Source organism: Mus musculus, chromosome 8 (genome assembly GCF_000001635.26).
Source record: "Mus musculus strain C57BL/6J chromosome 8, GRCm38.p6 C57BL/6J".
NCBI classification, from domain to species: domain Eukaryota; kingdom Metazoa; phylum Chordata; class Mammalia; order Rodentia; family Muridae; genus Mus; species Mus musculus.
In genome coordinates this window covers 45,773,281-45,798,806 of record NC_000074.6, presented here as the reverse complement: position 1 = coordinate 45,798,806, position 25,526 = coordinate 45,773,281, and the positions used below count along the sequence as shown (strand labels likewise).

General features: G+C 40.2%; 1 protein-coding gene and 1 long non-coding RNA gene across 48 annotated transcripts in view; one reads left to right on the top strand and one right to left on the bottom strand.

Annotated features, from left to right (window-relative positions):
* The window catches only part of Sorbs2 (sorbin and SH3 domain containing 2), a 320,119-nt gene that overhangs the window by 29,100 nt on the left and 265,493 nt on the right, over nt 1-25,526 (bottom strand). For 13 of the 47 annotated variants that reach the window (XR_001778428.1, XM_030243429.1, XM_017312683.1 and 10 more), the window contains 7 exons: nt 23,104-23,218; nt 15,847-16,005; nt 15,181-15,264; nt 13,482-13,538; nt 8,782-8,831; nt 5,839-6,026; nt 2,249-3,829 (listed from right to left, as the gene is read on the bottom strand). Coding sequence is in view for 46 of the 47 variants with exons in the window: in XM_030243429.1 (XP_030099289.1) it covers nt 2,249-3,829; nt 5,839-6,026; nt 8,782-8,831; nt 13,482-13,538; nt 15,181-15,264; nt 15,847-16,005; nt 23,104-23,218 (2,234 nt within the window). In the remaining variant the exon portion in view is untranslated. The remainder of the gene's footprint in view (nt 1-2,248; nt 3,830-5,838; nt 6,027-8,781; nt 8,832-13,481; nt 13,539-15,180; nt 15,265-15,846; nt 16,006-23,103; nt 23,219-25,526) is intronic. The other 34 variants (XM_017312695.1, XM_006509386.1, XM_017312696.1 and 31 more) reach the window with 8 other exon arrangements.
* Sorbs2os (sorbin and SH3 domain containing 2, opposite strand) overlaps nt 1-25,526 on the top strand; it is a 95,973-nt gene that overhangs the window by 20,491 nt on the left and 49,956 nt on the right. The window lies entirely within an intron of this gene.

Below are 25,526 nucleotides of genomic sequence, written 5' to 3'. Positions count from 1 at the left end.
AGCAAAAGGATAACCAGAAAGCTTCATATGAAGTTGCCAAATTGCTTATGAAATACTGAGGCCTTTTTCTCACTAAAACAAATTATAAATAGTTACATTTAAAAATGACAACTGCAAATCTCCCTTTCAGTTTCTTAAACCTAACATAGTTGTGTGATTTGCATGCAGGATGATACTAAAGGTATAAAAGTATCCAGCATCATCATAGAATTTTACCTGTGTAACTGGGTCAAAGTTTAGGAAAATATTTACTCACTCTAACAAATATAAATATGTTGAATACTACAAACCATCAAGATAATTTTTATTTGTGTATATAGTATATTTTTAAGTGATTTAAACTCATGTTTTGATAATGTACTATATACTATATATCAGGGTATCAGAAAACTGAAGAAGGTAGTTAAAAAATTGGATTACAACTTGTTTCAGTTTAAATAGAAAGTGTCTATCTAAGTTTTTGAATTCGAAATTTATTTTATTTATCAAGTAAATTAAAAAGTATACTATTAATATTATTAAATCATTATTCTATCTGTTCTATCCTTTTTATATGACATTATTTTTGTGTATGGGTTTTTGCCTGCATGTATGTCTGTGCACCATGTGTGTGCAGTGTCTTTGATGGCAGTCTTTCCCTGGGTTTGGAGATATGGACCATTGTGAGTTGCCATGTGCACACTGGGAACTGAACCCGGGTCCTCTGGTAGATAAGCAATGACTGTTAACTACTGAGCCATCACCTCATCCCCTTTTATTCTAATTTATTGTTTTCCAGCATGTTGTACAGTACAAATTAAAGTGAAGGTAAATACCAATAAGTAAAATTGTCCAGTCGTTAGTAACAATTTTGTGGTTTTTTGCCATTAGAAATTATATTTTATGCTGTATATTTTTAGTTAACAGGGCTTTGACTTCTCTTGCTGTTACTGTAATCTGTGTTATATTGAGAAACTTTATCCTCTTTGTCCTTCAATTTCTCAATATAATAATATTATATTATAATAATACAAATGCATTTATAATAATACAAATCCATTGACTCATGTTGGTTTCAGTTGGACAATGCATCTAGCTAAAGCTCTCTGCAGAGCTAGTGTCTAAAGCCTCGCTACTGACAGCCCACTCCCAAGTCTGGAATATTTACTCCAGCCTCATGACATGTCTGTCCTACACAGATTCACTTGGGAAGTAGCTAAAAGCACCAAAGCATGCTGTTATAAAGTTATGTTAACTTCAGTAAATACCTCTGGTTAGAACTGTCATTTGCCTTCTAACATTTGTGTTAACTGTGAAATGGACTTATTCAAGAGTCATGTTTAGCATAATCCAATTCACATTTCAGTACAAGTTTATCCTAACAGAAATAGCAAGTGTGTATATCAAGTAATAGAAAGAAGAAAATGAGATCCTTGAATGATAGAAGTCATATCTATATCTAAAAGATACATTTACAAAATTCCATCCAAATTGTGCCCTTTATTTATTTTTCAAATTGTGCCCTTTAAATGGAGGGAGTTAGTAAACAATTTGTGGGGACCAACTTCTTTGCGTGAATAAGTATAGTGTTCTAAGGTTAATATAAAAATCTAAGAAAAGTCCATGAAACCACTGGCTTTGGTTCATAATGAATCTAAATATATCTTAGGGATACATATATTGAATTATAGTTTTTGTCTTGATTTAGCCTTTTGAATTTGAGAGGTGATTATTTTAGGATATTAGATAGCCAAAGAAAATGGGTTATTTTGCTAGAAAATTGGTTTCTGGATTTGAATCAATGTCTTGATTTGAAGCTTTCCAGTTATATAGCCTGCTTTTTAAAAAACATTTGGATCTACTGTTTGTGAAGCATGCTGTATAGCATTAGTATAAGTAAATATAGCCTTTAAGAATGTGGAGATTTATCATTTCTTTTCTTTTTCTTTCTTTCTTTTTTTTTTTTTTAAACAACATCCGACTTGTTTTTATTAAGTGACAAATTTGCGTTTTCTTTTAGTTTTAAGTGAGTAAATGTTTGTGAATTGATGAGTACTTTCAGCCAACACATGAATGTCAAATAGCACACAGGCAAATGAGAACTACGTAGTCAAACACGCCGCACCACACAGCTCTTTCCTTGGCAACACATAATGACGTCACGTGGTCTCACGGCTCAAGAGTGATGAGATGCAGGATGGGAAAAAAACGAATACGAGAAAGGATGGGATCTGTGCCACGTGAGACAAAGAAAGGAAAGAGCATCCACCTTGGAGGCTCAGTGCACTCCCATAGTCCTGTGCGTGGTAGTTGCTGGTTGTGTCCACGTCAGGGAAAGAGGCACTGTGAGGCATTCTCCCACAATCATTTTGGTACAGGGGACAATGACTAGCACCATCTGGAGGCAGTGGGTGGAAAGGCTGGTGCATGGGGCTCCTTTTGAGAGCATGAAGAGATGAATTCCTTTCAGGAATCTGTGGCAGCAGTTCACTGATAAGCCTGTGCAGGATGCTGTTGTCTGGCAAGCTTCCCCTCCGCTTTTCGGCTTTTATTTGGTCGCAAATGTCTTTCAGGGCAGAGTCCAGAGCTTCAACTACTGAGGCTTTGCATTTTGCCTTTTCAGTCTGTTTTTGGGGAGTCAGGATTTTTTTCCTTCGGAAAGGCACAGGGCTGACTAGAAATGCAAGCTTAGACAGGCCAGGATCCATTTCTTGCCTTCTGGGTCGGTCCATGTTTTCATGCTTAGCTCTTTCATGTTTTAGCATTGTGGTAAATCGAGTGTAAGAAGCCGGGCATCGGCCTTTGCAGGAGCTGATGAGGTGTCGGTGATGGTGATGGTGATGGTGGTGGTGATGGCTCGATCCGTAGAAGCTTTCAGAGGATGTGAATGAAAAGTGGTCAAAGTCACTTTCACTACAAAAGGACGACCCTTCGACGTGAACGTAGTCGCTGTGGTCGGACACAACCCCATCTTGGTCACTGTCGGAAAACTCCATGTGTGTTCTAGGTTGCTCGTCGCTGGTGACCTCGATGTGGATGGGCACCAGGGTGTTAGACTTGCAGCTTCGCTGACCCTGAGAAGGGTGACGAACCTGAGTTTCTTCCTCCAGCAGAGACTCGATAGAAAATCGCCTCTTGGGACACAAACCATTTTGTGGGGGTTCTAGGGTTATAGGAGATAACATTTCATCTCCTAGATTGGGCATAGACTTCGACTTCTGAATCAGCTTTTCAAATTCCGAAATGCGAGTGGGCACCACGTCCCTGGGCACCTCCTCGGTGGAAGACTGGCTCCATCCGTGCAGCAGCCCCCTGTGCTGTTGCTCCTTCTCGTACTGCAGGATCCTGGATTTCACCGAGCAAATGACCTCTGAATTCATCAAGTCCTTGCGGTTGATGCGATGCATTTTCTTGTACATTTTGAGGAAGCCTGGGGCATTATGGGCTGACCTGTGTTTGAGCCTAGATCTGCTGTTCCCGCACACTTCCTGGATGTAGGGGGACGCCCATGTCATGGGGCAGCTCTCTTTGGAGTCTTCTTCACATAACAGAGAACCCATACTCTCTGACTTGGTTTTAGGGTCTGGGAAGCTGTCGCAGTCGTCATTCAGGAGATCATCGCAGCTACGTGATTTGATTTTGGGGGAAACGGTCTCTTCAGTGCTACTCCAGATCTCTGCATTTTGCCGGGCCATTTGCCAGCCATTCTTGAAAGTGATGGCCCTTTGCGAGTCCCCGGGGACGTCCAAATGTTGTCTGTAAGCGTTGCAGCACTCTAACTCACCAGAGGGGGTGCCATTGAGCCCCGAGTAACTGCAAAGGGGCGGACACATTTTGCTATCATCCCCACCTTTCAGTCCAGAGCGGCATGGCAGGAGAAAGACATTTGGAGAAGTTAAAAGGTTCGCAGAGAAAGGAGAGCATGTCAATATTAGCACAGCAAAGAGAAGGCAGTTAGTGTGGGTTTAATATAGGCCACCTTAACACACATAGCTTTAATTTCAGAGGGAAGCAAGATAATATTTTTCAGTGCAACTCTGTAGACATTACAGTGAACACAATCACACATGAAATGCACTTGGTATAGCTAACACATTTCTATTGCACAATTCAATTGTCTTTTAGCCAGCAAGCCATGTCCAAACCATAACTCTATCTATAATACGCTCGCTCTCTCTCTCTCTCTCTCTCTCTCTCTCTCTCTCTCTCTCTCTCTCTCTCTCAACAATGTAAAAATTATGATCTTATGATCTTTCCAAATTGTCAATTCATTCAGTTAATGTGTAATGCTTGGGAAAGGAAGTTGATTTAAGAAAAATACTTAAAATTAACCGGATTCTTTTACATTTTGGATTTTATCTGAGAAAGATGAATCCACAACATTTCATGACTGACTTGTTATTTAGGGTATTTGCTGGCATGGCTGAGCAGAATATAACGAAGGTGTGTTAGTTAATGAAGAAATCACTTTCTGAAAGTTAGTTAGGTCTTAGATAGGCCAGCTGCTTACCCACACAGAGACCAGTCATCATAAACAGTGTCTTTTGCACACACACCAGCTACTGTTTCCCTTTAACCAGTGCATGGCAACAGTTTTAGTGCAACAGTTGTTATGTGAACCTGACTCTGCCCACCTTCACAGACACTTCCCTTACAACTCATTTTCTTTACAGGCATTTAAAACCCATTCTGTTCTGTTTCAACTCCTGGACACTGGAGGGACCCCAAATTTGGCATGCTCCTGGATCAATAGATTATGGTTCAAAAGAAATTAAAAGGACCGAAGTTGTTTACCAGAGACCCAAATGAGCCACTGTGTCCTTTCAATGTGTAGGTTACTACTGTATTTTCAAAGCAGAGACAGGCCATCTGAAAAAGTAGCTAGCCTTCCTTCTTTCTTTCTTTCTTCCTTCCTCCCTCCCTCCCTTGTTTTTTCTTCTCTCTTATGTATGTTACATGCACGTGGAAGTCAGAAGACAATGTGTGTGTGGAGGTGGGAGTGTCTGTTCTCTCTTTTATCAAGAGTCATGATCATACTCAGGTGGTCAGGCTTGGTGGCGAGTGCCCTTACCCAGTGAGCCATCTCATGGTTCATGGCCGCTCATTCTAAGTTTTGAACTTGTGGCTTTAAGCCTATATGTACTTATTATGGTAATCCATTGTGGACCACCGTGTTACATGGGAGAACGTGATGCTCTATCATACAAGTGAAGGTGGAACGAGATAGAGTAAATGACTAAAGGCATGACTTAAACAGATAGCTTTTTCATCCAGAATTAAAGCGTCCCATTGCATGTCTTAGGCCATATTTTTCTGTTGCTCTTTTTAATTCTTATTCTACAAATTAATTAATTATTTATAATAACATTAGAATATGTAAGTATGGAAAAGCCTGTAATTGCTATTTCTGTAATTATGACAACATATTGTTTAATACTTTGGGGTTTTAAAGAAAATAATAATAACTACTCTGTTTTTGAGAAAAATAGTAACATGCTAGTCTGAGTCCTTTTTTTTTTTCCAGACAGGGTTTCTCTGAATAGCCTTGGCTATCCTGGAACTCACTCTGTAGACCATGCTGGCCTCCAACTAACAGAGGTCTACCTGTCTCTGCCTCCCGAGTGCTGGAATTAAAAGCATTCACTACTACTGTATGGCTTGATCTGAGTTCTTTAAGACACTCAAGTGGCTCACCAGTTTGTAGTAGACTGAGTAGAAGCAATGCTTTGCTGGGAAACTGTATGTGCTTCAGGACACTACAAGTAAGGACAGCACAGGCCATGGTTACAGGATTGGCCTGTCCCCACACTCTGGGCTAAACTGTGAACTAGCAAGCTATGTTCATTTATCATTACTCACCTTGTGCTCTCGAGGGAGAGGAAGGAGAAGAGCTAATGAAAGACTTCGTAAAGGTGGAACTTGATCCTGGGAGGTCCGCCCGGCCAGGGCTGGTCCTGCTTGAACTCTGATCCCCCAAGCCCCGGAGTGGGCCCACTGCAGGTTCGCTCTTCCTCCGTTTCCTAAAGTCACCGGCCATGCTTGCAGAGCTGATAACAGATGCAGTCAGTTTGGTTGGCTTTGGAAGAGGTTAACACATGCACAAGAAAACTGACGATCACATCAGACAATGACATAGCACCTAACCTCGCACTCACAAAGCTGCATAGTGAGAAATGGATTCTTCCACATTCAGAATACATTCTGTAGGAGCGGCCTTTTAGAAATGCACGGATCTCATTTTTAAAGGGAAGTTTCAAGCTCCAGACTCTCTGACTCTTTATAACCATGGATTAAACCAACTATGCACAGGGAATATCATGGGTTGGATTGCTGCTGAACATATACAAAGTTGTGCTATTATTTCCACAAGTGATCCATGATAACAGCCACTTGTTTAAGTTTTACTCATCTTTATTTTATGTGTTATGAGGGTTTTGCTTGCATAGATATCCGTGTACTACACTTAGTACCTGGTGTCCGTGGAGCTCAGGAGAGGGCAGAGGATCTGAGGGAGCAAGAGTTACAGATGGCTGTGAACCGTCATGTGGGGGCTGGGAACCTTCGCATGAGCAGCAAGGGCTCTCATCCAGAGCCCTCTCTCTAGTCCCAATATCCCTTTTTAATAGCATCTGTGTTGCATGAGGCATTATACGCATTTCAGAGTATAGAGGAGGCTATGATTAGGTTCTCTATAAGTATCATGCCTTTCAGAGGTGGTAGATTTTAGAATCCTTGGTGAGTCCTAGGAACCAATCCTCTGCAGAGATCAAAGACAACTGAGCAGAGCACTCCTCTGTACCCTCCCCTTTCTTTTAAGCTGCTTCTTCTTCTTCTTCTTCTTCTTCTTCTTCTTCTTCTTCTTCTTCTTCTTCTTCTTCTTCTTCTTCTTCTTCTTCTTCCTCTTCTTCCTCTTCTTCCTCTTCTTCCTCTTCTTCCTCTTCTTCCTCTTCTTCCTCTTCTTCCTCTTCTTCCTCTTCTTCCTCTTCCTCCTCCTCCTCCTCCTCTTCTTCTTCTTCTTCTTCCTCTTCTTCTTCCTCTTCCTCTTCCTCTTCCTCCTCCTCCTCCTTCTTCTCCTTCTTGTCATCTTCTATGGACACTTGTAACAGCTAGTGGCCCTATCTAGACATGCCATCTCTCAAAGTCTGTCGTTGACATATCAGGTTCATGCCATCCTTAGGGATTTATAATGTGTGATGAGGTATGTCTATTATGAATGTGCCTAGTAGCAGACTTTTACTCTCACAAAAGATCCCTTGGGTACCCTTTTCTAATCTGTCCCTTTTCTCTTTATGTTTCCTAAAAGATCATAGAGAAGCCCCCTTCTCTAAATGCTACATAGTTGGAACCACAATATGCAATCCTTTCAGGTTGGTTTCTTCTCTGTAGTAATTTTTTTATCCATGTCCTTTAAAAACTAAATTATTTTGTGGGGCTGAAGAGATGGCTGTTCCAGCACCCACACTTGGCAGGTGTTTATACATTTTATCACAACTATTTGCAACTCCAGTTCCTTGGGCTCTAATGCCCTCTCCCTGCCTTCACAGATACCTGCATGCAACTGATGCACACACATGCACTCAGGCATACACACATCAAAGAAAACAAACACTGTTTAAATTTTTTACTTTGTTAAAGCATCTCATGTCATCTGGACATGAGGCTGAAGATGACCTCGAATTTCCGACTGTCTACTTATCACGTGGTGAGATCACAGGTCTGTGTCACCATGTGTAGTTTTTATTGTGGCCTTGAGGACTGAACCAAGGGTTTCACACATGCTAGGTAAACACTCTACCAAGTTTATTGTGTCTCCAGCTTTATCTGTGCCCTTTGGTCTCTTGATAGCTTATATCTTTTTATTGATGAACAATATTCTATTATATAGATGGGCCACAGATTCTTTTTTTTTTTTTTTTTTTTCCTGAGACATGGTTTCTGTGTATAGCCCTGGCTGTCCTGAAACTCACTTTGTAGACCAGGCTGGCCTCAAACTCAGAAATCCTCCTGCCTCCCAAGTGCTGGGATTAAAGGCATGCACCATCACCACCTGGTGTGCTACAGTTTCTTTACTCGCCCACTTACCTAAGAAATAACATCTAATAACATCTTCATGGACTCTAGGACTTGGCAATTTTGAAAGAATTGCTGCAAACATACAAATGCAGGTTGGATCTCTCTCTCTCTCTCTCTCTCTCTCTCTCTCTCTCTCTCTCTCTGTGTGTGTGTTTATAATCACCCCTTAAAGTACAAATTTCTGTGCAGTAAACTTACTGTTCTTGAGAATTCAGTGTTATGATTTCTATTTGAATCAATTTTTTTAATATATAAGAAATAGTTCTGACAACATGAATCTATCTAAAAAGAAAGTGCCAAAATAGAAGAAAGGACCATATAAAAGGAAGCCATCTAGCAAAAGAAGTCTTTTTTACCTTAAGGATTCTCTTTTTCTTTCCTAATGTGTTCAGAAGAATTCCCATATTGTCTATTTAAATCATGAGTGATTAAAAAAAATAGAATCGGCAAGTAAACTGTTAAAAATTCCTTTCACATAGTTGTGGAAAATGGCGTTGATGGTTTATAAAGAAAGGGAGTTTTTTTTTTGATCATAGTTTTGAGTAGGGTATCATTTAAGAAAAGCATTTACAAGTGATTGAATACACACCATGAGGCTTGGTACTTAAAATAAGAATGCGACTTAAATGATTTTTTAATGAAATGAGTATTTCAGCAGGGAAGGTGACTATTGAAAAAGCAATTGCTGGCACAGAATATTCGGTTAGTATGATATCACCAGATCCTTACCTGCTGGGTCTTTCCAGGCTTCTGTCTATGGAGGACTGATAGATGGAGACCTGGTAACACAGAGGAGTCGTCCCATGAAAAGAATTACCATAGCAAATTTCACTGATTTGTCACCATTGAGTTTTGCATTCTAAAAGGAATACTCTAAAATATTGCAGTTAAAAGAATCATTCATTGTGATTATGAAAATGTCTTTCCAAAGAGATACCACGTCCGAGTTCTCTTTTAATAGAACACACTGCATTCTGTGATGTAACACAACTTCTAAGACATACATTTCATCAGGAAGAAAACAAAACAAAACAAACAAAAAACAAAACAGCAACATTATCAGCAGGAACACAGGACTGAGGGAAGGGCAAAGGTGCCTTCAGCTTTAACTTCAGGCTCTCAGCAACTGCTAAGTAGGAGCTTCTTACATGAAGGACTGGATTTTATTTTGTGTAAGACAATAATTGGAGTTCACTTTGAATCCTTATAAATCATAAAGTGCTTTATAGTTTCCTTGTTAGTGCCGGTGTTATCTTGAAAATATAGTATACAAGCCGAGCTTGGTAAGCCCTTCCTCTAAAGGCATATGTCATGACATCTTCATAAAGCTCACAGAATTTCATCTGTAATCACCCTAAATTACCTGAGACTTCAGCCTGGTACGGGTTCATAAATCTTGAGCAATTTGAATTTATCTTAAATTTCTATATGTAGAAATATTTTATCAGAATATAAAAACCTATTTAGATGAAATAAAGACCTCACTGTAAGTAATTTCTACTATTCTTTCCCACTAACTGGCAAATACTGTGAGTTTCCCATCAAAGCACTGGGCTGTGGCTTTATGATTCTTATGTAGATCAGTCTGACAAGCCTTAGACCTAAAGTTTACTTTAATTATATATTACTGATTGAGAATGGAATCTTACCCATAATCAAACAAAAATATCTATTGGCATGAATCTATTTCTTCTTTTCTCTAGACATATTAAGAATAGTTAATATTTGTACCTCTTAGAAAATTCTGAGATTGCTATGTTCTCAGCGTATATAGGAAAAGAAAGAGGCTCTGCTATGTTCATACGTTTACATGATTATTTGTGTGAATTGGATACAAGAAAGTAAGGAAAGCATAATATGGAAGAACTGTAACAAGTAAAATCATGTTAGGTAATTCTGCATGTTTGCAGAAATGGCATTAGGGAGTGAGTGTCAGAGCAGTGCCATCTGCAGGTCACAGGTTTTATGGGACAACCTGACACACAGTTGACCACTAAAAGGGTCAAATTCAGATGCCAGATGCTCTTAGAATATTCCTAGGAAGATCAGAAATATGAACCCGCAATGATGATAGACATAGACACTATTATAGTACAAAATAAAACACTGTATGAGAATTGATAGAATTTCAGAGTTAAGACAAACTGTAATGATTCTTCCTTGTTCTGGTTTTTTTTTTTTTTTTAATATATTGCAAACAAGATAATACCAGTTTAAAAGGATTTTTAAAAGCACAGTTTGTGTGTGTGTATGTGTCTGTGTGTGAACCATGGTATATGTGTACTATGCTATGTGTGTGGAGGTCAGAAGACAATCTGAAGAAATCATTTTTCTTCTTACACAATATGGATTCTGGATATTAAAGTCAGGTCAGAGCTGAGCCATCTCGCGGGCTCAGAAAGCCAGGCTTTGACTTTGTATTGTGAGAGAAAGTTCAGTTGCCAATTATAAAGGAATAATAAAAATAGATTAATACTTAAGGTGAAACCTTGTACGATTATTATAACACTCCACCTGAAAAAGAAAAGAGTCCCCAGAAAAGAACTAGACCATTTTACCCAACGCCATCTATCCCTCATTTGCATAGGATGGCTGTTTTAACATGATAGAAGGGCATTTCAAGGACTGGCAGACATTAAATCACCATTTCTGCTAGGTAATTATTGATTACATTCTGCAAACATGTTCTTAACTCATCTTTAAGAAGTGTTTCAAATTAGCAACATATGGGTTTCATTCTGATATTTGCAAACAAATGTCTCAGTTACATTTGATTTAAAAATGTCATTCATAGTATAAATTTGATAAAATCAGGTACTTGATAAATTATAGCTTAGGTATTACCTAGTAATTTACACTTTTTGATAGCAATCTCATACAAATATTTAAAAATACATATTCTAAATACCTATGGGTGTCTTTCTTCTTACACTCTGGAAGGCTACGTTCTTAAGTTAGCACCCTAGTTAACATGCTATTAAAGTCACTCCTATGTCTCAAGATACAAACACATATCTTAACTGCTTTTAAACTGCTTTTTATTAATGTCGTGTTCTGGCTCCTACCTTAACATAGAAAGTGCTTTGTTAAGTTTTCCCCATCTCTGCCCTCAGTAATTATATTGTGTAGTGTTAATTTCCAGAATCCATTTTATACAAACTCAATAATTAAAATAAAATTGTTTCTAGAATTGCTGAGCTTTAAACACATCTACTGGGGATGGCAAAATGTGTGGTTCAAAGGAAATAGCTCTGAAATGAAGGCCGAGCAATTAGCGACTTGTTCTCTCAGCAGCCATCTTAGGAGGCAAGTGTAGATACATTCCTTAAAGTTATTCCATTCCACTTTTCTTAGTTAAAAATCCGAACAAACAGTGAATTAAAAATGATGTCTAAATCCTGTTCCAGTTCTCAATGAACCAACTACTTTCAAAAATCCAGAAACACCTGCTAAAAATACCCGAGGAAAAAAATATACATATTTGTTTTTCTTTTTTATAAAATGCTGACTAATTCATTTAAATACATCATACTGAACTTAAAAAAGGAAAGATATACTCAAGATGATAAAGATATCCCTTTGCCCGACTGGATTATAAATCTAATGATAGTCATTCAACACAGCAACAGAGTTTTGGTGTGGAAAACATAATTTTTGACAAAATTAAATTTCAAAATAAATTCTTAGGTTGTTCATACGCTGAAACGATAACAAAACGTACAGAATAGAATGGCTTGTTTGATTTAATTCTTTTTAGAGAGTAGACCTTGCTACAAAACTACTTGAAAATTACTGAACTCAATACTGCACAAAGTTTCTGGTTACTGGATTTGGCTTTTTATTTGATTTTTTTCCCCCAGCTACTTCTCTGTTTTAACATACACCGTGATGCTTATTACATGATCTATAATTTTAACTGCAGTTTGAATTTTTGGAAATTTGAATATTTCTCCTTTCAACTCCATGCCTACAATCTGTCCTCCCCACTGAATCAGGACAACCACCCTTAGCACGAGCTCTTGGCTCTTCTCTTACGCGTAGCTTGAATACGGGCTTTGCAATGAAGTAAGGTATTAATTGTTGCATTCACTGAAGAACACACAGCAACCATTGTGACAAAATCAGTTGGTTCTATGCACTTCTATCTTGGCTGCTTCTGAGAGCATCTGACCTGTGGGAGGCCTTTACAGGCCAAGAGAGCAAGCAGGACAATGACATTTCTGCTTATGTCTTCTAAGTGCTTTTCAAAATAATCTTCTGGTTTCTTTGTAGAGGGCAAAGTTTGGCTTAGGACCCTTCCTATTACTTTTAATACAGTCTTTTCCTTATCCGGGTGAAAATTCATGTGGCTGGTTGGCTGACTGTCATGTACATTTTTCTTATTTCTAGTTCATGAGTGTTTTGCCCGCATGCATGTCTGTGCACCATGTATGTGCCTAGTGCTGGTGGAGGCCATGAGAGTGTGTTGGAAATGGAATTGTGGATGGTTGTGAGCTGCACCTAGGTGATGGGAAACAAAGGCAGGTCTTGGGCAAGAATAGCAAGTGTTCTTCACAACCAAGTCATCTCTCCAGCCCTACTCATAAGCGTCCTTCCGCTGAGATCTCAACCAAGTTTTATCTCGGGATGCAGTGATGCCTATCTGCTGTAATGGCTACCTGGACTGTAAAGCCAAGAAAGATTAGTGATGCCCGTTAAGGGTGTGGAAGTGGGAAACTGGAGCACACACGTCGGGTATCCATCATCTCTATTCTTGACCAATGTTCAAATCCACAAGTTACAAGCATTTAGGAAAACTAAGGAACAACAATAACATTTAGGAAAATATAAGCAATAAATATCTGACCATGGAGAGAAATCTAAACTTTGATCTATCTATCTATCTATCTATCTATCTATCTATCTATCTATCTATCTATCTATCTATCTATCTATCACTGTCTGACTGTATATAACACACTTGCCACAACATGTGAGGGATGCTTTTCATCCACAGTGGGTAGGTTGCAAAAATGGTAGTCAGGCCATTGGGTTTTCACAATGAATACTTTAACCTAATGAGCCATCTCCAAGAATCTAATCTCTAAGCACAATGAAAAAGTGGTCCTGTAGTAGTACTTTGCTTGGTTTAGAGGAATTAGTAGTTAATATATAAAATGGGTAGTTAATATATTGCCAAAATTATTTTTTTTAATTTTCATTCTGCTGAGTGTTTTAACTCAAAGCAACAGTTGGAAGATTTATCACCTAGAATTCAGAAATAGCCAACCCCTTTGTTCTGCCTAGATAATGCTACTACATGCAACACAGTGATACAAAGAGTGTTTTCAAAACCAGTTGGAACAGCACAGTGAACTATAACAACACAGATGGTCAGGTTGACAGTAACAAGGGGGGAGCCTGGAAAGGAGAGAAGAATTTGTCTTTACCTCGTTGGACACACCGGAAGAATGATCTTGAACATAATCCAGAGCCTTTTTAGGAGGCTGGGTGTAGATGCACCACAGAAGCAGAGGTGGAGAGATGGGATGGAGGAGAGTCAATGCAGCGAGTAATGCACATGTGGGAAAGGTGACAACAGTTAGAACCTGAGTGCCGACAGCATCGGGTACACATAGAGTGACAGGGACGGAGCAAAATGGCGGCCGGGGAGCGGGAGTGCAGCGCTGGTAAATATTCTCAAGCACAGCGCAGAGCTGCCTGTGTGCAGTTAGTAGATTTGTAAGCTCAATTCGTCAAATCGAAATCACCACTCCCAGTCTTTGGCCATAGCAGATTGCAAGGTCTATTGAGGAAATGTTGGAGGAGTAAGGGAGAGCATGCTGGTGAGAGAGCCTGCGTGGCTGAGGGGGATCACGGAAAGTGCTGGTAATTTGGGCTCAACACAGAAATTTGCACAGTCTCCAGAAACTACCCAGCAATAGCAAATATATAAAGCAAAACAGGAGAGCATTTTCCCAATGAAATAAAATACATTTATAATAATAAAAGGAGATGTCAGAAAAAAAAAAAACCCAGGAGGAAACAATCCTTTCATCAGGTAGTAGAAATGTCAGGAAACTTTGTTTTATATTCATTTACAGTCACATTTGACACAGTTCAGTAAAACATATAATGAGGCTAACCACGGCTGCATTTTAAAATATAAAAGGGGCTCACACAGCCATCCAGTAAGGAATAGGTGATCTGCATATTTATAAATCCTTATATGACATGGTTATAAGAAAGAACAGACTCTGAGTTCTAATAATATTGCTAATAAGTGACATGCTAGCTAACAGTTTAGGGGGTGTAAAATGCATGTCACAGACAGTTCCCCGAGAGAGCTTGACAGACTAAGGGAAAGTTACTTGGAACCTGAATTGACCCAGTCCCAAACTGATCAATTAGATCCCACAAGGTCCAAACTGTGGGCTTTCTGAATTCGACTCTAGGGATCAGAGACCTGCTGGCTGCTCATGAGGAAAACACTACGAAGCAGAGTCCAAGCAGGGCTTCTTCATTCTCTCTCTCTCCCATTCAAAGAATCGTCTTACTGTGAGAATGGTCTGGTAGTACATGATAGAGACACTGCTCAAAGGTTGTCATTGTTGTGTGACAGGCTTAGGTTTAATTAGTGACTATTTTGGGCAAATCCTTTGACCTTTCTGGTCTGTTTTTTTCATGGTAGCAGTTGCATCAGGAAGATCAAGTCACTGAGTTGGGGTTCCAAGCCCTCTGCAGGGGCATGATAATTTCTCGGGCAACAAGAACTATAGTCACTCTTACAGACAGCACCGGTACTTGTTAAACTAGCCCCAAACGTGCTGTACAAATACAATTCTTCCCTAAAGCTGTGCTGATGACCTAAATATTCCAAGACAAACTACCCCAGCAGGCTAGATTTGTAATTAATTAGATGTGATTCTAATACATGATTCAGGAAAAAAAAATATATTGGAAGCCAATGAACACATTTAGGCATTTGTTACCAAAGCGAATTTGCACAAAGCTGGAACACATGTCTATAACTCATCCAGCTTCTATCTTCGACACGACACCGTCTCCCTTGTGACAATTAATATGCTTTAAAAAAAATCAAACAACATTCGCCTATTTGTCTTACAGTAATTGTCTAGCCTCACTTACCGGGTGTCCAAACTCCAGTTCTGAAAAGAATTTATACCAGGGTTCATTTTCTAAATCTATGTCAGCTGGATTTATGCGACCCGTCTAGAGCAGATGTGAAGGAAAAGAGGGGAGGAAAAGACACACTGAGCGAAGTGAGGGAAAATGCCATGTGGTATGAAAACTCACACGCATCCACACGCAAACATGCATCGGACTCATCCAGCAAACCTCGGCAGGACAGAAGGGAGGAAATGAAGTACAAGGAGGATATGCAAATGAGGGTCGTGACATCTCTGGGCTCCCTATTGCCACCATTGCTAGTTCTTTAGCCTGATGCATGAACTAGGGAAGTTATCCTGGCCGTGATAATGGGGATGGTAACACATCGGTTTGTGAAGATACGTCCAGTCAAGGCACTAAAGGGCTCTCTTGGACTGCTCATTCTGCTATCCCGGAAGTCCCCGGCAGTGGCAGCAGTGGTCTGCATTGTGCAGACATTGCAGATGGGACAGGCTGGAGCATGGAATGATGGAGATGAGGGTGTCTGGGAGGGAGAGAAGTAGGGTCTAGGAGCAGAAAGAACCCCAGCTGGGACAGGGGTGTGACCTTGCCTTAGCCTCAGAACAAACACTGAGCTCAGCTTCCCCACTGCATGAGAGAAAGGTGAAGAAGGAAGGCGCTCACCCGGGTGGGAGAGAGATCTGGGGCACTCGGACGGGGTGCGGGGACACAGCTCCTGGGCGGAGGGGAAGGGCTACGCAGGCCATCTGTTGAGGGTGACACTGAGAGAGGCTTCCGGCTGGGTTCCCTGGGAACAGGTGTCGGAGTTGGTGGGAGAGGGGGCTGTAAGAGAGAGGGGGTGAGGAAACACTGGTTCGTTAGAACAGGGGCTCTTGATGGAACCTGGAGGGTACCAGCTGATGTCAGTCCTGGAGACTAACATTTCAGGACCGGGCTATGGCCTGGGTGACTGCGGAGAGCAGATTTCTTATGAATGGCCCACCATAGCAAAGATCTGAAGGTCTCAAGTCTCTCTAATAGTGAAGAATATCCCATTTTGTGATTCAGTCTTTCCGTTGACTTGGAGCTAAAGAAGGGTGTGGGTAAATTAGGCTTAGCATAGTGGGTAAGGGAGGGAGGGTATGGGGTGTGACTGACTGGCCTGAGTGGTTTATGAGTGTCAAGTTTAAGACAGAAATGCTTGGGTTGTTAACATAAACAGTTGAGAAAAACAAACACAATTACTTTAGCAATAGAACGTAGACACAGCCTTTCCTTAATGGAGTTAACATTAACCTTTAATGTTTTTGTTTTTTGTTTTTTTTATTATGATACCCACCAGGCTAGATGCTCTCATGGTGGTTGCTTTTCTATAAAATGATGCTCAAGGTACTGAATGTGTCCCTAGCTACTTCTTTGATATATCTGATGTCCCTAATGAAATGTATATAGTTGTGTTATATAATATATTAAGTCAGAAAAAATTCTAAGGAAAGTTACTTGGTTCCCTAAAAGCCATTCATGCCAACCAAGAGAAAAGCCGTGAAGTCCACAGTACCATCTGGGAGGGCTGCTAAACACCCACCCCTTCAATCCCATATTATTCCCCTAGAATTCTTAAGGGGCTCAAGGATTCCTACTGAGTTGCTCTGTAACCCTGTAATGCTGGGGCCGTTGATATTTACCACATTAAAAAAAATAGGCTATTTTGTCATGGGCTTAGTAGTAGTGAAATATTGTACTGTTTCATCATCTATTACATACTATTACATATCATTCATTACATGCTATTACATACCATCACATACTATTATAGTGTTTCACTGACATTACAATGATAGAGTTAATGGTGGTGATTATAAAGACTGCAGAATAACCCTGGGAGTTGCTTGTGACCAATGGTGAGCGAATAACACTTCATAGTGGCATGCTTGTACCCTGGTTGATGACATCCCAAGCGGGTGTCTGGATGGACACATACAGGAATTTATGTGTATGCAAAATGTGACACTGTTGGTTGAGCGCTGCAAGTGGCCTTGTAGCATTTACTATTACTTTTAGTGTTTAGTCTTTGGCTATGAGGTTTTGTTTGTTTGTTTGTTTGTTTTTTCCATCACTAACAGTTGAAGCGGCCATTCAATCAGAACGAGAGCACATGTTCTGCGGAAGCTCTGAGATATTTACCCTAATCTATGTCAAGGTTACTTTTGGTTTCAAAATTAACAGTGAGATCTGTTAAAGAGAACACCTGCCAGTAACCAATTTTCACAGGCTTAAAAGAAACACATGCTTTCCACCGAATTAAAAATTTTGATTCACTAGTTATAGGAATGTTAAGATTTTGTTAGTGATGAAATGTTACTTTTCTCCAATTGTTTAGACAATGCCAGCTGTAGTGTATAATTACTTCATAGGTGCTTTTATCTTTGAACAGTTAACAGCAGAGAGGACTGGTGGCTAACCTTTGTGTAGTTCAGACAGCTATACTATCTCCTTAACAGAAGACAACCCTCAAATTCTTCCAAACTCCATAGTTTCCATTGCTGGATGTTTAGTGTCTATGAATGGTCACTTTTTAAAGTTTTGCTTTCAGCTACTGTTGGGATGACCTACACCCATCTGGAGTGTTTGATTTTGCTGAGGGAAGATAGGAATTTGTCAGAGCAGTGGTTCTCAACCTGTGGGTCTCCTGAGACCAGTGGAAAACACTGATATTTACATTAGGATTCATAGAAGTAGCAAAATTACAGTTATAAATTAGCAACGAAAAAAATTTTATGGTTAGGGGTCACCACATCATGAGGAATTTGAGAACCATTCTTAGAAGGGGAAAGAGTTGCTTCAAAACACATGAACAGAACACTAGGGGGCAGCAAACTTACTAAACAAATAGACAAGCTTTTTAAAGTCAACTTGACTTAAAGGAAATCAATGACAAATCGACAGCCCATATTCTCCTTGGTGGAGATACATTTCTGTAGAATCTGCGGAAAGGAGGAGATAGCTATCATCCTGCTCCAAATTTGAAACTAGCGATTTCAATAAATAGAAAGGATAGAAAGGGCTCTGTGTATTAAAGCTTCAGTCTATAGTCACAGTGAGCAACCTGGTAAAATCTGTGCAAACAGATAGTCGCACAGAAAGTCCCCTAGATAGCAACAGGTCATCCTTAGCAATTCTGCAATGCTGTGAGTTGTACGCATTCGAGCAGAGCCTTTGCTTTATCGGCTGGGCATGCTGGTGCACACTTGAATTGCAGGTACTTAGGAGCTAGCGGGAAGAGGATGGTGAGTTTGAAATCAGCCTGGGCTTATCTCAAAAGAACATAAAACAAACAATATCAAGCAAGATAATCCCCAACAAATAGACACCCCCCAAAAGGCCAGACTCCCCCCAAAAGGAGATGCCAGTAAACTGTCTAGATGAATTCTTTTAGTTATACAATAATTGAATGCATCCCGTAGCAATCCAGAACTATTTCTAAAGGATCCAGAACTACTGCCACAATCAGCGACACATATGCAGACTGTCAGATAACGGAAGCACAGGCGTAGGATCTCTGTCCGCATTCCCTCTCCTCCCTCACACCAGAGAAACTCCTCTTCATGGGAATCCACCAGGGAACAGCTACCTCTCAGTGTAATTCCCGCAATGGCGGGAGAGCAGCTTCCGATGGATGGAATGTCTCTCTCGCTCTGTTTTATTTCTGTCAGTTCACAAACCTAGCAACCTTTCACTCACACAGACCATCCACCTCCAGCGTGAGAAGTGCTTAAGATACACTAACACCAGGGCTCACATGTGATTGCTCTCGAAAGCTCCCTAGACCGCATGGTTTTTAATGTTTCCCCAACGTAAAAGCCTTTTGCTGGGCACACGCTTTCTGGGTTACCCTAAACACACTGGAGGACCTGAGTTTGTTCTCATAAATGCTCATTGGCTTTCAAGCTTCAAGGCATGGGTTGATAGGCTTCTGTTTGTTTTCCCCAGAAAGTACTATTGCATGATGGGATAATTCTTCATGGGTCAAACCATCAGCTATACCTTCCCAGATTTTTATAGCTTTAACTGTGAGTAGTGATTTCTCTTGATGAGCCCATAGTCTCTGGTGGTTTAAATTGCCTTTTCAACTCATCCGGTTGTGTTCCTTTTGGCTATTATTAGATGTAAGCACAGTTACTGTATCAAAGGTAACAATGCCTTAGTGGATTCTTTTTTTAAATTTTATTAAGCATAAAGGCAATTAACATGGCTGATTTACAAGTGTATCCAATTTAGATGATCAGTTATGCCTTTATTAATATTATCCCAGTGAAGTTGCTATGATTGTCATATGGAGTCTGTAAACTGGAAATGTGGTCTAATCGGTGGATCAAATCATTTAACACAAATTTCTGGTGATCACAAGGCCTCTCCTGGATCAGACATTAGGCCCATTTAGTCAGCACTGAAATTTATAATCAAATAAATATTTGATTTGATTATAAATATTTGAATTAAAAATTCAAAGAAATGAATTTCCTTTTTTGTCTCCCTGGTAAAGTGTATAAATAGGTAGATGTGGCTTCAATTGCTAAGGATGAAGGTAATATCCTTCCCTCCCCATCGCCAGGATATGAGGATTTCTGCTTAAACAGAACCGCTCCCTCTTAGACGCTGAGCTAGAGTTATTTGTGAATTCCATCTGTGGGTCTTGATGGAGACCCACTGGGCCTCCTAGATAGACTCAATCTCTGGCCATGTGTTTTATCCATCCACTGCAAAGGTAACATCAGTTCCATTCACTTAGTCACACAAGGAGTTAGTTACTGCATAGGTACCACATGCCAGGCATTGAGTTGGGTATGGAAGATAGAGGATGCTCTGTCAGTCAAGGTTGCCCGCTTTCAGGGAGCCTCACGTGTAGTGAGGAACCCAGAGAGGTGGACAGGTGAGTGGTAAGGATGTCAAAGTGGGAACTGCAGGTATCCAGCAAGAAGGGCTACAAACCCGCTGCTGAGGGTGAACAAGCCCCTAGGCCAAGTGTGCCTCTGATAAAGCTGAGGAGTGGGGAAGAGAAACCTTCCAGGAGAAGGTCTTATGGAGTGCTTCCCCGAAGAAAGAAAAGACCAAAGCCCTGAAAGCCCTTTGTATAGATGGTAGGGGTGAGTGAAGTGACAGAATTTGGGTAGGTTTTATTTGTTGTTGGTTTTTAGTTTTTGTAAATTGGATCAAGGCAGTTAGGTTCTGCTCCAGGGACAGGAAAAAATCAAGAGAAAATGTAGGAGTAGCAGGCTTTTTTTTTTTTTTTTTTAAAGAAAGCAAAACAGATGATTGGATTTGCTAATCTGGGAAGTGAGTGGGCCACGTCAACCGAGACAAAGGACAACTGTGGACCGGAAGAGCCGTGACATTTCTCCTTGTCAATAGGAATGTTAAGTTCATAGAGAGTGAGGGGCATCCGAGAATGTCAGGAAGCTGACAGGGTTGCTGGAGATGGGGGAGAACAGCATAGGACTGCTGAGCGCTTTGTCTATCATTTTCAAAAATTAGAACCGAAGAGAACAAAGGGATGCTCTCAAAATACCTGGGTAAAAAGTCAGAAGACATGCAGTCATAAGGCCTTGAGATTCATGCACCATTATGTCCTCCCGGTTAGCAAACCCACTCTTTCTCCTACAGTCTGAGCCTTCAAGGTGCTTAGCTGGCCTCAAACATCCTTCCCAACTAGATCTTTCCCAACTAGATCTTTCCCAACTAGCTCTCCGTTAGCAAACCCTCTCTCTCCTACAGTCTGAGACTTCAAGGCGCTTAGCTGGCCTCAAACATCCTTCCCAACTAGATCTTTCCCAACTAGCTCTTTGGTTTGTTTGCGTTTGTTTGTTTGTTTTGTTCCAATCCAAAGAGGTATAAATTCAGGATTGACTTTTAAAAGGTAATTGTCTCTCAATAACAATGATTTAACAAGGTTTGGTCAAAATTATATCATTGACTCTCTCCTATCATTTGCTCTGGCTCCCAACAAAATGGTTCAGGAAGGATAAAAATGTATGCCTGTGTTCTCATTTCCTTCCAAGTTACCAGTTCCTCCCATTCATCTTTTCCTGTGGCTGAAGAGGTTTACCCATAGCAGAATCTCTGCCCACGCCCATGGCTTCTGACCTCTCGGTCCTCTGAGACTAGTCAAGAATACTCGTCTGGCATTATAGTTACCCTGCACCCAGCTTTCTGGTAAAGAAAGTAACATGAACTTATTATAAGTTAGCCACTAATTATACTATACTTGAAACCAACCAAGTACATTATGGAGAGTACTAGTAGCTAAAGACTTCCTGCTCAGAGGAGATGATGTGGTAGTGCAGAAGTACACCAAGCAAACATTTGCCTCTGCTCAATGGGATCGAGCACGCGCTAGCTACGTGGCCATGTGGCATTTGGTGAATGCTGCTTCCATCTCCTGATCTGTAAAGTGGGAAGTTTGTACATCTGCTTTATAGGGCTGTTGGGAAGACTCCACAAGATGAAAACATTGTTACTAACTATAGAGCCTGGCATAGAGTAGGTATTCCCATCTGCTGTTACTGCTGTCATTGTTACTAGTGGTTTAAAACAGAGAACCTTCCAAGCTTGCGCCCAAAGGCTCGTGAAAATATCAGCCACAACGAGGGGATCCCATAATGATCTCTAACAAGGAGAATTCTTTAGGTGTGTTTCCATTTTGGCCATTTAAGACATTTCTTCTCTTTAGTCATACCATAATCCCAAGAGCCTCATAAATCATTAGATTTCTATTATAATTTAATCTAATTTTTTTTCAGGAGTAATATTGTATTCCATTGAATTTTGGTTCGGCAGTTTCACTTTCTTGATATTCAGACAGACAACTTACAAAATGGGTTATAATCTAGATCTGGGATCAGCAATGTTCCCCCCTCATTCTCAGTCTCTCTGTGGCAACCTTATCATGCAACGAAATCTGAGTTCCTTGAAGGAAGGCAGTTGAACTATGTGATTGGAAGATCTTGGAACATGCTGCAGAACAGAGCCGCAAACACAGGGTTCCCTACTCTGAATCAATGTTACTCGTGGTCAAGGCCGTCCAACTCATTCTCAGGGCCGACTTTGCAGTCGCTGCACTAGTGTGATGCTGACGTGTGAGCTGGAGACACTCACAGGGAAAACAGCAACAGGTTTTATCTGGAATCAAGTTCGGACATACAGAGGAGCTGCAGAGTTTTAAAGAGGTCTTGAGGACACTGATCTCTGAGAAAGAAACAAGGGAAGCAAATAAGAACGAGGGCCAAGGAAGACGCTCCTGTTAGCTTAATGGAGGCAAATGGCCTTTTCTAAGCCCATACCCTGTTTAGTTTGTGTGTCACTAAAACAAACAAACAAAAAAAGACTATAAAGAACAATACAATCTCAGTCCATTAAAGTGGTATCAATCAGGAAGCTTGAGGCTTGGTAACCTGAGAGGGACTTAATAAAAACCAATTAAACAACTTGTTATGGGAAGTGTGCTGGGGAAAATTTCTTCTTTGGTGAGCTAAATAGTAGGAAACCAACATAGAAGTCAAGGGATGCATCTGCCTGGGTCTGTACATCGGGGACACGGACTCGGGATTTTTCTCACTGGCAAGATAGATTAGCAATTAAGCATTTCATGTATGAGTGTTATGATTAGGCACAGCCAGCTATAGCTAATGATAATGAGACTTGCATACTTGCATCTCTGTATCTATCTATCTATCTATCTATCTATCTATCTATCTATCTATCTATCTATCTATCTATCTATCTGCTATTAAAGTACCTCTTTCAATTCTGAAACAAGATACACAAGACATGGCTAAAAATAAACAACATTTCTTGACAATGTCAAATAAATGGGATGAGATTCAGGTTTGCTTGGGGACCCTGTGGCCTAGCAAGCTGGCTTTTGGATCAATGACAAGGGCTTACGGGTCTTTCGTGCTGCAGAATGGACGACTTCCCAGGCTCATATTCAAAAATACTCCTTGGCTCCGATCGAAATTTCCTGGTGTCCACCTTTCTGTCTGGAGGGTCCCAGTCATGCCTGAAAAGGAATGGCAACCCACATTGAAAGCCCTGTGAGATACACCATGGTCAATTTCCCAGCGTTAGTTTTACCAGAAATGTACTGGCTTAGTGTATCTGTGTGCGTACGTGCATGCATGCATGTGTGCATGTGTGCATGCAGAAGAAAAGCTGTTGGAAATCAATGCTTTCCTTCCACCTTAGGTTCTAGGGATCGAGCTCAGATCTTCAGGCTTAATCAATAAGCCCTTTTCTTGCTAAGCACTGAGAGATTAAAATAAAACAATAACAATAATAACAACAAAACTCCTCACACAACAGCTCTCTGGCTAAAAATGTATGAAATTACTATATCTGTTTAATTTTATATAAATGATTTAGAGTAAACTACTCCTTATAGTTCACCTTCACTCTACCTTCACAAGCATGACGATGGCTGCAAAAACTCACAAAAGAGGTTTGTAGACGCATGGATAGTGACTTGTTGTAGATCCCTGGGTACCTAATGACATGTGTGTCTGAGTTTAAAGTGGCAGCATGCTCTGTGAAGCTTTGCCAGTTTTAACCACCTGGTGACCTGGCTTCCTTGATTGTAGCGTGACAAGAAATAACGCACACAGCATGCTTGACCATGTTTCCTGTGAATAGCACTGGAATTCATGAGTAAGAATTACAACAGCATCACTTGGGCTGACATACTTAGGAATAAGCAGAGGGAGTGGGAAACCCCTCGTGTGAGCCTTTAAGTACTCTCCCATGGGAATCTGACCTATTCCTCCCATTGATACCAATGAGTCTGTCAAGGGCTCTTGGCAAGTACATTTTCACAGGAGGACTCAGAACACCAAACTCTACCAGGCAGCCACAACCAAATTAGAAAACTTGAAGAAGTGGAAGAATTATTCAATATATATTTATTTATTTTATTTATATTTGAGAGAAAGGAGCTTTTGTCTTTTGAGTTTGGAATTTCTGATTTCACGGAAAGGAATGAAATTCTTTGTCCAAGGAAAGAGAGGCACAGACTTTCTCTAAGAGAAAAGGAGAAACAAGTCTTAGGGGCCTAGAGAATCCGTGAGCTCCATCCAGCAGAGCCTACACAGCTTCCTCCTTCACTTTTCCTACCTGTACAATACTGTGTCCTGTCTGAGCATTATGGAGGCAATTCATACAAAAATGTGCGGTGATAATTATTTCTCAGTTTGAAGACATTTGTACGTCTATACAATTTGTCATGAGGAAAGAGCTATTAAGACGACAATTCCTTGACGTGGTGTTTATTTTTGTTATATATTACATCATGATCTTATAAATGATTATCAACTATTCCTAATGATACAATTTTAGTGGTATTGAGTATACTTTTTATGAGGTGTGTTTGGTGGTTTGCATGAGAATGGCTTCTATAGGATCATATGTTTGAATGCCTGGTCCCCAGTTAGTGGAACTATTTGGGAAGGATAAGGAGGTGTAGTCTTATTGGAGGAGGTGTGTTAAACCTATAAGGTTCAAAACCCCATGACAGGCTCAATGTCTGTTTCTCTGCTTGCTGCCTGCAGACCAGCTTTTGTCTACTGCTTCAGTATCTTGTCTGTCTACTCGCCATAAAACTGTAATTAAGAGTTGCTTTGGTAATGGTGTTTCTTCATAGCAACAGAATAGTAACTAAGACTATATATGGTAGAAAATACTTAAAAACCAGTAATAATAAACGTTTCCATTACTATTTATTAATTGCCACTAGAGGTAGCATAGGCTTTGGACCTAGGAGAAACCAAGGTTGAATACTGGCTTAGATACTCTATTCACACAAACTGAGCAAGTTATTGTAATTTTCTAACCCATTTCTTCCTCTGTAATGTAAAACATGTCCTGCTGAGTTGTTATCAGAATAAACAATGTAATACAATGAAAGTGCTTAGCCCCATGCTTGCCTTAAAAATCAGCTTTCAGTCAAGATTACCAATAACTAGAAATATTAGCCACAGTCCTGCTAAAATAACACAATTGAAATGTATTCATAAAAATTTTACTTGAGTGTGAATAGCTTATTTAAAAATATTTCAGTGGAGAAATGAAAATTAGAATCAGCTAAAATAACAGGTGAAAATGAGTCACAGACACTTGTTAAATAATGCCTAATTTAAAATTTAAGAATAATTTCCCTCAGTTTCTAAAAGGCATCTTAAAAGACCTGAACTTTCAAACCTGTGAAAACAAAGTATTAACTGCTTAGCCTCTTTCTAATTTGGGGCAGCAGAGCGGATCTGTGCCAATTGTTTCCAATAACTTCATCTTTATATGTATTTTGTTTGAGACAGAGTGTT